General features: G+C 42.8%; 1 protein-coding gene across 8 annotated transcripts in view; it reads left to right on the forward strand.

Moving 5' to 3' along the window:
• LOC119178803 (proteasome adapter and scaffold protein ECM29) overlaps nucleotides 1-13580 on the forward strand; it is an 881180-nt gene that overhangs the window by 553226 nt on the left and 314374 nt on the right. For all 8 annotated transcript variants that reach the window (XR_012895350.1, XM_075895092.1, XM_075895224.1 and 5 more), the window contains 2 exons: nucleotides 2158-2205; nucleotides 3808-3923. Coding sequence is in view for 7 of the 8 variants with exons in the window: in XM_075895092.1 (XP_075751207.1) it covers nucleotides 2158-2205; nucleotides 3808-3923 (164 nt within the window). In the remaining variant the exon portion in view is untranslated. The remainder of the gene's footprint in view (nucleotides 1-2157; nucleotides 2206-3807; nucleotides 3924-13580) is intronic.

Below are 13580 nucleotides of genomic sequence, written 5' to 3' on the forward strand. Positions count from 1 at the left end.
CGTACTGAAGTGAATTCAAATACCCTAATATTTATTTGAATATTCTAAGCATTCGTATAATCACACAAGCTTACGAAGGAATGTTCGTGAACATCGAATATTCAAAATTTTTCAATGTGGTTATCGAATTGAATATGCATAATACAAATGAAATATTCGCCGATTTGAAACTTTCTAATATTTGCACACGCCTAGTTTTTTCGATCTAAGAAATGTTTTAAATATCAAATTAGCTACCGTATGTACAGTAGACCCTCAGTAAACGGAAATCTGTTAAATGGAACATATTTTCCCGGTCCCTTCAGGTTCTGCTTACTGAGAGTCTACTGTACTAGCGTATGAACACACCTTTTTATCAGAAAAGTTGACGTCAATTTGGAGGGAAGGTTCATTATGCGGGAGAAAAAAAAATTAGTAGAACTATAAAGGCAAAAATTTCTTAGTACCATCATTAATAGCAAATGAGGGTACTAAGAAATTCACTGTCCAACCACTGCTGGTCTTTAGTTGAGTGGTAAGACCATGAAGCCTCTACTTTAGAACTGGCGCTCACTACAAAAGAAAACTGTCTTTGTTCTGGCCCACGAAATCAGTGACGAAGCTTGTTCATCGCCTGAAGCTCTTGTTTTTTTCCATAACGAACGCGCACCGATCAACATCGAAGTGTCTTCCAGTTTCTTGGTTTCTATGCTTCAGTGCATGCTTGACCACCTTTAAGTTTAAAGAAGAATGGGTATTTGGGCTAGTTGGTTGAATTCCATGTTAGTAGGGGTTGTGGCGTAAGCACGAAAGTGCTGGAATGCCATAAGGACAAATTAACCCACGAAATAGCTGAGGTGTATCATATCAGGAAATCTGGTGAGAAATGCGTAAGCCAGTTTTCGGTGGCTTTGCATGAAAAAGAGACTGCGCTTTTGGATAAGGGTTAATCATTGTGCCTTCGTTTTATTGGACACTCTCCATAACTATGTCATGTTGCTCAAATTTGCTTGTTGGAAGATTTTACCTGTTCGTATATATGAACATATGCGTTCTGAAAAATAAATTCACTTGGTAGTCAGCACTCGTGTTGTTTCTCTTTGCCTTCCGTACCCTTTCCTCTCAGCACTTTCGTGCTTGTGCTACAATCTCTATTAACATTTAAGTTTAAAATTGTCCATGTAGCTAGCATATTGGCCAGTTGTGCCTTGCACAGCAGGTGTTCAACGAAGTTCACTACAACAAACTCCACATCAAACCCACATCTATTGGCAATGCACGCACGTAGTGGCTGCACATCGCACCGTTCGTGCGGTGGGCATGGTTGCGCTTTGTTTATTGCTTTGTTTCCATGCTGCTGTGCTTGCATGGTGCTATAAGCTGATCGAAGGTTTCTTCTGCGTTCGACAAATGGCGCTCTGCCGCAAAAGGCTCAGCTTTTAAATTTTGATCGACATTGTACGCGCTTGCGTTCCTCACAACTATTCAGCATGATTGTTAAACTATGTTTTGACTTTTATTGCACCGTTAATTTCTGATATAATGTTGTGATGTAATGTTTCGATCGTTAACGGCTCCGGCTGTTTCACCACAGTAAAATAAATTTCAAGTTCAGAATAACAGATTGCTTACATGGGTAGTATAAGGGCAGCACTTTTTTTCCGCAATTTTTATGAGAAAGTATAAAATGGGTGAAGGGTCCACCGAGAATGGCAAGCAAATGACACATTAATTGCCAAGTTTCATTGGACATTCAGGCTCTTTGAGGAGGACTTTTTCTGGCATGGCGTCTTCACCAGATCTCTGGCTGAACAAAATCTATACTCAATATTTTGATGGCACATTGCTTGTTTCAACACTCTATGTGAAAAAGTAGCTTTCAATGACCATAGACTGTGTAAAAGTTCAATTTAATTATGCTTTGTTATGACAATATAAATTGCTTATGTTACTATTTTGGTTATATTGGTATTGAACTTCATTTGTACTTTTGGAATTCTTATTGCAAGAAATGACCTCATGCACAGTATTGTGACCACCCGTAGTGCAAGAATGGTGACATTGAACTGCATGAGTACATCAGCACGGAAAGTGACTTAGAGCAGTGTGAAAAATGAGACCATTCAAAGAACCATGGATCTTCAGCAAGGCGTGATTGATGTTTTCTCTTCCATGCAGGAATCTGTCCGTAAAGCAAGCGAGTCTTCCCTGAGAGCATTGACTAAAGTAAGTGATTTTTCATCTGTGCAGCAGCTTGAGGAAAAAGCAAGATCTGCTGCTACTCTTGGTGACAGAACTTTTTTTCACAGCACTGTGGAAGCTATAGGACCAATGTGCACGCCTGCTACCGCACCTAGGAATACTAGTACTTAACTCTACTAATCATTTTCTCATTTGCCTTGCTCATTTAAGTGCCGCTTTATTGTGAGACAGTTTCAGGAAGCTGGTCACAGTTGTTCTTCACCTTGAAAAAATGTCTTCCTTTTTTTTTAATTTCCCAGACTACACCACCACCTTTTCAGCCAGCCCATCTTGAATCAGCGTTGAGTCAGTGCGCAGCCGCAAACGGGCTGTTTAGTTCTCTTTAAAAAATTTACTTGTAATAGGATGTACTAAACAATTGAAATGTTTCTCCCATTCTCCCTCTCTTTTTTACATAGGGGATAGTTTCAAGGTTTTGCACTGTTGGGGGAATGGGACGGTGCGTCTATCTCTGCTGCACATTCCTCAGACACGTTAGCCAGGTACTCATTAGATGGTACTAACGTACCCACTGCGTGACTGTAATAGCTGGCATCTTTGGCAGATGGAGCTTTCTGTCACTGCAAACGGGCCATTGCCTTTCGTGAGTCTGACAATGACATGTGAGGTTTTGATAATGACTGCCATGACATTTGTAAAATCAATCAGCCTAATTTATATATTCAAGGGACAAAGGTACTATTTTTGTTGCCAATTTTAGTTTTTAAAATTTGCGTGTGTTCATTACATGGGGTTATCAGCAGTAATAACATCTCAGCCTTGGTACGCAATACCTGCAGAATGAAAAGCAGCTCTGACGTCTTTTGTCCTCCTAAATAAGATATGGGGTTAACCTATTACAGAAGTTGTGATTAAACTGCCAGTGTAAGAAACCATCAGTGCAGCAAAGCTTGTGCAACTCCTTTAATGTCTGATGTTGAAGTATCCATGATAATGATGGCTGAAGTCACTTGAACCACTGTGTCACAATACGTTTTACTCCTCCCAAGTGGTGCCCCCTCTACCCACAAGGCAGGGTGGAATGGGGCAGATTTTAGCCATCACAAACTATATTTTTACACCTTCATCAGGATTGGTAGAAACTAGTGCATCTCGGAAGCTTTGCAGCTTTATCAAACCTGTATGAATCATACATCGTTCTGCATTCGAGTGCGACAAAGCTGAAGATACAGTTCCAAAGAGTGTCACAAGCCTTCTCTATCCGTTTTTCTAAATGCGTTATCTAAATGTGTTACCAATGTGAGTGAGCTAAACTGAAATGAGCCACCAGCTTTTGCACGAATGAGTGGAAGCCCCAGCTCCGTAGCCAATGTCAAGTGTCGCCAAGTGTAGGTTAGCTCATAGCTTTCATGTCGTTAGTTGCTGTAAAACGGATGTTTATGTGCTCCTTCGGCCAGTTGTGTCTCTTCAGATGCTTTAAGCAGTGTCATAATCCTTTATTATAAGTGGCTCTTTAGACACTTGTTAGACCACATTGTGTTCGTCTGGCAATATGTTTCTTGCCAGACCTGCAACACCAGTGAACTGAATGGCTTGCAAGATGTTGACCCCGCCTTGCTTCTGCAGGCTTGTGTGCGGACCTGTGATGCTCAGGCAAAAGGCCGAGAGCATGCTCTGGGAGTGATAATTCCCAGCGTTGCCAAGGGCCTGTCCAGCAGCGTGGCTGAAGCGCGGCATACCAGGTATAGGCTCCACAGTGTGCTCTCTCTGCACATTCTCTCGTAGGGTTCAGGCGGTTCTCGATGGCAGACTTGAATTCAAATCATCATCATCATCATCAGCCTGACTACGTCCACTGCAGGACAAAGGCCTCTCCCATGTTCCGCCAGTTAACCCGGTCCTGTGCTTGCTGCTGCCAATTTATACCCGCAAACTTCTTAATCTCATCTGGCCACCTAACCTTCTGTCGCCCCCTAACCCGCTTCCCTTCTCTGGGAATCCAGTTAGTTACCCTTAATGACCAGCGGTTATCCTGTCTACGCGCTACATGCCCGGCCCATGTCCATTTCCTCTTCTTTATTTCAACGATTATATCCTTAACCCCCGTTTGTCCCCTAATCCACTCTGCTCTCTTCTTGTCTCTTAAGGTTACACCTACCATTTTTCTTTTCATTGCTCGCTGCGTCGTCCTCAATTTAAGCTGAACCCTCTTTGTAAGTCTCCAGGTTTCTGCTCCGTAGCTAAGTACCCGCAAGATACAGCTGTTATATACCTTCCTCTTGAGGGATAGTGGCAATCTACCTGTCATGATTTGAGAGTGCTTGCCGAATGTGCTCCACCCCATTCTTATTCTTCTAGTTACTTCAATCTCGTGGTTAGGCTCTGCAGTTATTACCTGCCCTAAGTAGACATAGTCTTTTACAACTTCAAGTGCACTATTACCTATCTCGAAGCGCTGTTCCTTTCCGAGGTTGTTGTACATTACTTTCGTTTTCTGCAGATTAATTTTAAGACCCACCTTTCTGCTCTCCCTGTGTAACTCCGTAATCATGAGTTGCAGTTCGTCCCCGGAGTTACTCAGCAATGCAATGTCATCGGCGAAGCGCAGGTTACTAAGATATTCTCCATTAACTCTTATCCCTAACTGTTCCCATTCTAGGCTTCTGAAAACCTCCTGTAAGCACGCGGTAAATAGCATTGGGGAGATTGTGTCCCCCTGCCTTGATTGGTATTCTGTTGCTTTCTTTATGAAACACTATGGTAGCAGTTGATCCCCTGTATATTTCTTCAAGAATGTTTACATATACTTCATCTACGCCCTGATTCTGGAGTGTCTGCATGACGGCTGATATTTCTACTGAATCGAACGCCTTCTCATAATCTATGAAGGCTATGTATAGTGGTTGGTTATACTCTGAGCATTTCTCTATTCCCTGATTGATAGTATGAATGTGGTCAATTGTTGAGTAGCCTGTTCGAAATCCTGCTTGTTCTTTTGGTTGATTGAATTCTAATGTTTTCTTTACTCTGTTAGCAATTACTTTTGTAAATAGCTTGTATACTACAGAGAGCAAGCTGATCGGCCTGTAATTCTTGAAGTCCTTGTCATCTCCTTTCTTATGTATTAAGATGATGTTAGCGTTCTTCCAAGACTCTGGTACCTTTCCCGTCAGGAGACACCTCATAAACAGGGTGGCTAGTTTTTCTAAGACAATCTGTCCTCCATCTTTCAGCAGGTCTGATGTTACCTGATCCTCACCAGCAGCTTTGCCTCTTTGCATGCTCTCCAAAGCTTTTCTGACTTCTTCTATCATTACTGGTGGGGTGTCATCTGGGTTACTGCTAGTTCTTATAGTATTAAGGTCGTGGTTGTCTCGGCTACTGTACAGATCTCTGTAAAACTCCTCCGCTATTTTAACTATCCTATCCATATTAGTAGTTATTTTGCCTTCTTTGTTCCTTAGTGCATACATCTGACTTTTGCCTATCCCAAGTTTCCTCTTCACTGCTTTGACGCTTCCTCCGTTTTTCAGAGCGTGTTCAATTCTCTCCATGTTATACCTTCTTACATCGCATACCTTACGCCTAGTAATCAACTTCGAAAGCTCTGCCAGCTCTATTTTGTCTGTTGTACTTGAGACTTTCATGCGCTGACGCTTCTTAATTAGGTTCTTCGTTTCCTGGGAAAGCTTGCCAGTGTCCTGTCTAACTACCCTGCCTCCAACTTCCACTGCACACTCCGTAATGATACTCGTCAGATTATCAATCATTGTATCTACGCTAAGGTTGGTTTCCTCACTAAGAGCCGAGTACCTGTTCTGCAGCGACACTCTGAATTCCTGTACTTTCCCTCTCAGTGCTAGCTCATTGATTGGCTTCTTGCGTATCAGTTTCTGTCGTTCCTTCTTCAAGTCTAGGGGAATTCAAGACCGTACCATTCTATGGTCACTGCATCGTACCTTGCCAACCACTTCCACATCCTGCACGATTTCTGGGTGTGCAGTCATTATAAAGTCTATTTCGTTCTTATTTTCCCCATTAGGGCTCCTCCATGTCCACTTGCGGTTTTCTCGTTTTCGGTAGAAGGTATTCAAAATCCGCAAGTTATTGCGTTCTGCGAATTCTACTAGTAGCTCTCCTCTGGCGTTTCTAGTGCCGATGCCATAATCTCCTGCTGCCTGGTCTCCAGCCTGCTTCTTCCCTACCTTTGCATTAAAGTCGCCCATCACTATAGTATACTGTGTTTTTACCTTACTCATTGCCGATTCCACGTCTTCATAGAAGCTTTCAACTGAAGCGTCATCATGACTGGATGTAGGCGCGTAAGCCTGTACTACCTTTATCTTGTATCTTTTATTCAGTTTAATTACAATACCTACCACCCTTTCATTAATGCTATAGTATTCCTCTATGTTGCCAGCTATGTTTCTGTGAATTAGGAACCCCACTCCCAGTTCTCTTCTGTCTGCCAAGCCCCGATAGCAAAGGACGTGCCCATTCTGTAGCACAGTATAGGCCTCATCTGTCCTCCTAACCTCACTGAGCCCTATTATATCCCATTTAACACCCTCTAGCTCCTCGAGCAGTACAGCTAGACTTCCCTCACTAGATAAGGTTCTAGCGTTAAATGTTGCCAAGTTCAGGTTCCAATGAATTCAAATAATTGGCACTAACAGATAGATTGCACGGGTATATACGAGTATACACTCATGTAAGGGTCACACTTTTTCTTGTCGGTCCTGCCGTGCAGTTTCGTTTAAGCCGTAGATAACGATGTTATTTGTTTGACTGGTTTTCTAAGTCACAAATGTTTTTGCTCATTTAGTTGACATTTTTGCTCATTTGATAGTTGCTACGCACTCATCAACTTGTTCATAGTATTGGTTTAAAGCGGACAATGCCGCTTCTACTTGCTTTAGTCTTTGCTGTGCACTCTCAAGTCCATTTTCAAGGGTAGCCTGTGAAAACTTAATTGAAGTGACCATAGCAAGAATTTTATCCAGCTTATCGGGACATGGATTCTCCTTCACATCACCACGGAGTTGCGAAAGCATTTGGACAACAAAAAGTGACTCCTAGCAACAAGATAGCAGATCTTGTTTTCAGCTTTTTAAATGAATGTCACTTCAGCGCTGTTTACAATCCTACTGAATGTGTTCATTTAATACAAAGGTAGGTGCTGCCTTGAAAGAATTGCAACTAGCGACTTCTCCGAAAAGTTTGAGTGCACATAATTATTCCATCTTTAATACATGGCACTTTTTAAGAAAAAATGAATGCTTCTTGTGTGATTAATTATGGCATATGATTATAATTGAAATGTGCAAGGAAAGGAAAAGAAAAAGAAAGAAGACTCCGACGAAGCATTGCCTCCGGCAAGAGTGGACTGCAATAAGGCGCATTCGAGCCCGTTTGCATCACCCACTGATTTGCTTGGTATGTTTAGTAACCTACAAAAGCCACAAAACGTCGAAATCGGAAAAAGGAGAGCAGTAGAAACCGAGACAGAGAGCTGAGATGTGGCCCTAACAACTGACGTTAATTTCGGAACAACCTTCCTTCTAAGTTCGTACAACGCATGCGCAGATAACAAACCAAAAACACCTGACAAGCTAATCTTGGCAAATCACCCTTGTGCTAAAAACAAACATTCTTTCCTGGTGAGATAAACTGAGGCTGCACTAAAACATTTGTCAGGACCTAGTTTCCAGATATGAAATGCCTCAATAATCTTCCATTCACGCTGCCTCTTAGCTTTACCTAAAATTGTAACCTTATCGAAGAGGAGCAAACAACCACACGACTTGCAGTTACCGACTGCCTGAGGGTAGAAAGTTTTCATGCTTTCTCAGCCGAACATTGACACATCGACCAGACTGTCCAACGTAAAACATGTCGCAACTTAACGGGATGCCATACACCGCACATGTGATATACGCACAGTATTTCTTCTCATGTTTTATGTCACACAAACTGATTATTGTGCCGAGCTGCTCACCCCTCGTGCAAGTTTGTATGAATTCACCTTTGATTAATAGCACACATATTTTATAGACAAGCAAAGACATTGTGGTTCAATATACAGTCGACTCTCATTAATTTATACTTGAAGGACCTCTAAATTCTGTTTGAATTATCAGAAGTTTTCGGATAGATGACTATGGGCGAGGTAACACCACATATTATGACTAGGCATTGATCTTATCAAATTTAAAAATTTCTCAGTATTCTTAAACCGTAACTGCACGCAATAAACAGAAAGCAGAGGTCTAAAGTACACAAGTTTATTGGCCATTTACTGCTGATCAAACCTTTTAAAAAAAATTGTGAATTCCCAACTGCTTCATTGCTATAGGTATGTGCCTTCAGCACAAAGCTCCCTATACTAGTTGAGAAGCATCATGGTTTACAATGCGTGGGCTTTGTTTCAAACATTTGTTTACTAGTGAAGCCTTTTTCTTGAATGCCTCAGGTGCTTATTTTTCATTTTAGACTATTAGGATTATTAGAGCCCACAAATTTTAAATAGTAGTAAGAAAGGAGCAGATATTTTCTGGCATGGAAGTGTAAAAAGTATGAATTAACTGAATGATGGAGTGTGAATTAAGAGGCTTTTAAATACATTGAAAGAATAAAGGGCCAACCAAAAAATTTAATTTTGTTTGAATTAACCGAAAGTAAATTATCAGAGTTTGAATTATCGTGAGTTTACTTACAGTAGAGGCAAGGTACCTAAAACAACCTGGAGGCCAGTGTATCAGCTTGCCATCTTGGTTTCTCTTTTTTAAAAATAAGCATGCTCTTGTTACTGATGAAGTGGGATACATTTTGTGCAAGTTTTTTTTTCTTTTTTATTGCATGTGTTAAGGGGCTTATTGGCAGAGCAAAACGCAGACAGCGTTCGGCTAAGCGCAGCACCCACGAGCTCATGCCGATGGCGATGCCCCTGAAGCGCCCAGCAATGCCGCTGAGGCCACTCTTCTTCTTCTTCACTATAATGGCCCTCCGCAGAAAAACGCGCCATCCTGGTGGCTTAGAGAGAAGAAACAACTGATGGGTCATAGTACGGCTTGAGGCAAGACACGTGAACAATGTCACAGCCACGGTAGCGTAGGTCTGTGGATGGCATGATGGGCTCCACGATGTAGTTGACGGGTGACGTTTATTCTACAACACAGTATGGTCCGAGGTATTTGAGAACAAGTTTTGCGGAGCGGCCAGGTGCAGTACCAGGTACCTGAAGCCACACCAAAGAACCAGGAAGAAAATTTGAAGCCGTACGGTCCCCAGGTTTATGGGATTACTGCTGCCACTGGTCTTTGGTAGAAAAGGAGCGGGCAAGCTGGCGGCGTTCTTCGGCATTTCAGGTAGCTTTAAACAAAGTAGTACTTTCTGACTCATCAGCTTTATATGGAAGAATATTGTCTAACGTATTGAAAGGTTCTTGTCCGTATAGAAAAAAGTACAACGAAAACCCAGTAGTAGCTTGTACAGCAGTATTATTTGCGCAGGTGACGAATGGGAGAACTTGGTCCTATTTCGAATGATCAGAGGCGATGTACATCAACAGCATATCACCAAGAGTACGGTACTTGTGGGGTGCACAGTTCGGCATTCGTTGAGTAATGCTTTCAAAGCATCAGAAAGGAAGGCACGGCCTCTGTCACTTGAGAGCTCGCGAGGTGCACCATGACGCAGAACGAAATGTCCCAACAAAAACATTCCATCACGAGCTGTGGCAGTCAGCAGCGCGGCTGTTTTGGCATAGCGTGTCAGATGGTCTATCGCAACAACAATCCAGTGGTTACCAGCTAGAATATATGGTAGCGGTCCATAAATGTCAATGCCAACATGAAAAAAGGTCAATTAGGACAAGGAAAAGGTTCCCATCGCGAAGCCCACCGTCGACCTCACCATACGCTCCCAAAATCGCCCCACCAAGGAGCACGGTCAGCAGAGAATTTCCATGTGATGCTGAGCAGACAGATAATTGCCGACCTAACTTCCCCTAATAGTGTCGTACACAGCACCAAGTTCGCAAGAAGCACTTTTAAAGCACAAGGCATTGTCAGAGTAAATCACTGAAAAGAATCAACAACGAGCAGTGAAACACCGAAAGGCTTCCAAGAAACTAGAAACAAGCTCTAGATGAACAGCGCCTACTACCACCCAAGTGAATAGTACAATGTATGATTTCTGTGTTGGCTCACTTGTCAAGTACACTGGTCCAATAAAATCTACGCCAGTAATCTCAAACGGTTTTGACACATCCACTTGGTGAGCAAGTAGTGCTGCCATAGGAACTGTCGCAGGCTTCATCCTTAACCGCGCGCACCAGGTACACCACCCGATCACTATTTTCACACACTGCTTTGCCTTCGTCACCCAGAAGTGCTCTTGGAGTTCTGCGATGTTTGTTACGACTTCTGCATGTAGAAGCCTCTGGTGTAAGCGGGATGTGATGAGTTCAGTTGCGATGTGGTTACCGGGGAGCAGAATCGAGTGTTTGATGCCCTCGTAGTACACGACATTCCAATACCTTGTTTGGATTTTTAGCAATCCATCCTCCTTGGAAAGAATGCAGAGCAAATTCCGAATTCTCGACTCCTTGGGTAGATATCGCCCAGTCTGTGGAGAGCTACAAATTCACGGCCGTATCGTTGCTTTTGGATAATGGACAGCCAATACCTTTCAGAGGCGACAAGCTCCATCGTCGTTAAGTGTCCTTGAGGAGTTGGCCGGTCATGGCAGGCTGCAACAAACCTCAGTATCCAGGTCGTGACGTGTAGCACCAGCAACCAAGAACTATATTTTTTTAAGTCCAAAACAGTGTGCATTGATGTCGAGGACAAATAGAGTGTACCTACCTGTGTCTACTTCGGACTCCTCTTTTAGATCATATTGAAGACCATTCAGATTAGTATTCACGTGCTTAGGCAATTCTTCACTTCTTGCCAGCCAAGCTGGTCCTCTCCACCGAATCTCCTTGTCAATTAGATTTTTCCACCGGTGTGCCTTGGGAAAATAAGTCCGCTGGGTTCTCTTTTTCAGAACAATATCGTATTTATTTGCATAATCCTCACACTTCTTTTGTGGAAAATCGATGCAATGTTGGAGGGTGCGAAAATTACGCGGGGAAAACTTTCCGCGAAAACGTATAGAGGAAAAAAAATTAAGTGGCCCCAAATTGAGATTCTCACACCAGCAACTAAGAGCAAGCTTTGAGAAGTGCTCATTAAAACTTACCTCGACAATAAAAGCACAGGTTCAACTCAAGGCAAGATTTATTTGAGACACAAAAGGCGCAAGCAAATAGTTGAGAATTAGAATATTGTACACAAATCTTGTTGACGTTGCAGGCGTAGCGGTAGCATTCCTGGCTCAACAGGAGCCCGCATAAGGTAAGCGTGGGATGTCAGTATTGGGCTGATGGCCATTTAACAGAATCATTCGCACTTGCCTTCTGACGAACTTAAGTTTACCATCAATCCCAGTATTAGGCATACGGCAGGCCTAAAGCTTCTTGGTGGCTCTCAGCTGTCGTCACCAGTAGCAAACACAAAACTCGTTGACTCCGAAGGGCCTACGGCGGTTTTGTTGCCGTTGTTCAGTGCATGAGCAATCACTTTCAACTTGTAAGCAGCTGTGTAGCTTCCGTATCGCCCATAACGTAACAAAATTACGGACACAACGTACAAAACGTGCCCTAATGCCCACTTGCTACTTTGGCTTGGCTTGGATTGAATCTCAGTAAAATAATAGTATGCTCTATGCTCGATGCTCAGGAGATGGTGCAAGATGGCAAGCACTATCATATATCAGTACTAGCTGGAATGATCAGACGACATTATTGCGGCAATTTTCGGGGGTGCGATAATTACTCGAAGAAAAAAAGAAATCGCATTTTTCTTTGGCGATAGGGAAGATGCAAAAATGATGCAAGTGCGAGGAATACGCGAGTAAATACGGTAGTTCCATTGGGAAGAGTTGGTGAGATCTTGGATTTCTGCCACTCTGTTTTTTACAAACTGCTGCCACCTTGAAGGGATGCCTCGGATACAACCCAGTGCCACTGTTGAATCGGTCTAAAAATAGCAGTTAGAAGAAGTGATTTTCATTGCGCCAGTTATGAACTTTGCTAGTCGGACACCCAATAAAGCTCCAAGAAGCTCGAGTCGTAGAAGTGAAAGCTGTTTTATGGGAGCAACTCAGGCCTTTTCTATGAGTATTTGATCTGGTGCACCATCGCGGTTGTGCCACAGGTAAGCAACAGCCCCGTGAGCGGCCTTGCTTGCGTCCATGAAAACACGCAGCTCATAATCCAAGTCACTGATTGACAAACGAAACTTGGGCACTAAAAGAGTCTTAATGCAACGAACTTCTCTGCACAACATATCGCATTCTTGGGCAAGTTGAGTTGGAATTTCACAATCCCAATTTAGTGGTATTTGCCAAATGCACTCAAATAGTACTTTGGCGCGGATTATAAATGTTGCTGCAAGACCGAGAGGATCAAACAAGTGAGTGGAAGTCTGTCAGAGGAACCGTTTCTTTAGCTTATCTCCTTGTCGACATTCAAGAACAGGATCGACGTTCAAGCTTAGCCTGCCTGACCTGGTGTTCCACAGTAGTCCCAGTATCTTCGCGTGGTCCGGCTGTTCTACGCAGCTTTCTAGGTCAGTGCAGGTAGTTGCCCACTTCTGTAATTTTATGCCAGGAGTAAAAATCAGTGCAGGCACAGTCGATCGGTTGCTGAATGCCCACTGCTACGCGATGAAGCTAGTGACGCAGAGGCCTACTGATCGCAAACGTGACAATATCAAGCACAGCCTGCAGGCGTTCTTTGCTGCTGGATGCGGCTCGCCACTCCATGCAAAAAACACAGCACGTGGACAGCGCGACCTTCGATCAGCACAATTTATCTTTCGTGGCTGCCGCTTCGCGTGAAGATGACTTGTGAACGTGCGTCTCCGAGTCCTATAAGACAGTTCTGTTTTAATAAATTCACTCACCTGTGGCTATGTTGCATTTCTTGAATAATAATAATTAGTAGTAAGCACTCTTGCTTTCCCTATGTATATATATATATATATATATATATATATATATATATATATATATATATATATATATATATATTTTTGCCAGCAAAAACAAGACCTGCAGCCAGGAGTCCACCCGAACCAGAGCAACAAAACGTTTTCTTCTTCTTCGTTGCCCAAAACGGGTATGAGCCACAGCGGCTCGTTCATCAATGGTGGCATTACCCCCTCTCCCAAGAAGCATCGTCTCGATGCTGTACATGAAGGCAAAAAAAAAAAAAAAGAAAATGAGATGAAAATTACCATGCAAGCAAAATGAATGGCGTAAGGCGGAATAACATAGTTGGTTGTGGAGCC

This window comes from Rhipicephalus microplus, chromosome 1, assembly GCF_043290135.1.
Source record: "Rhipicephalus microplus isolate Deutch F79 chromosome 1, USDA_Rmic, whole genome shotgun sequence".
Lineage (NCBI taxonomy): Eukaryota > Metazoa > Arthropoda > Arachnida > Ixodida > Ixodidae > Rhipicephalus > Rhipicephalus microplus.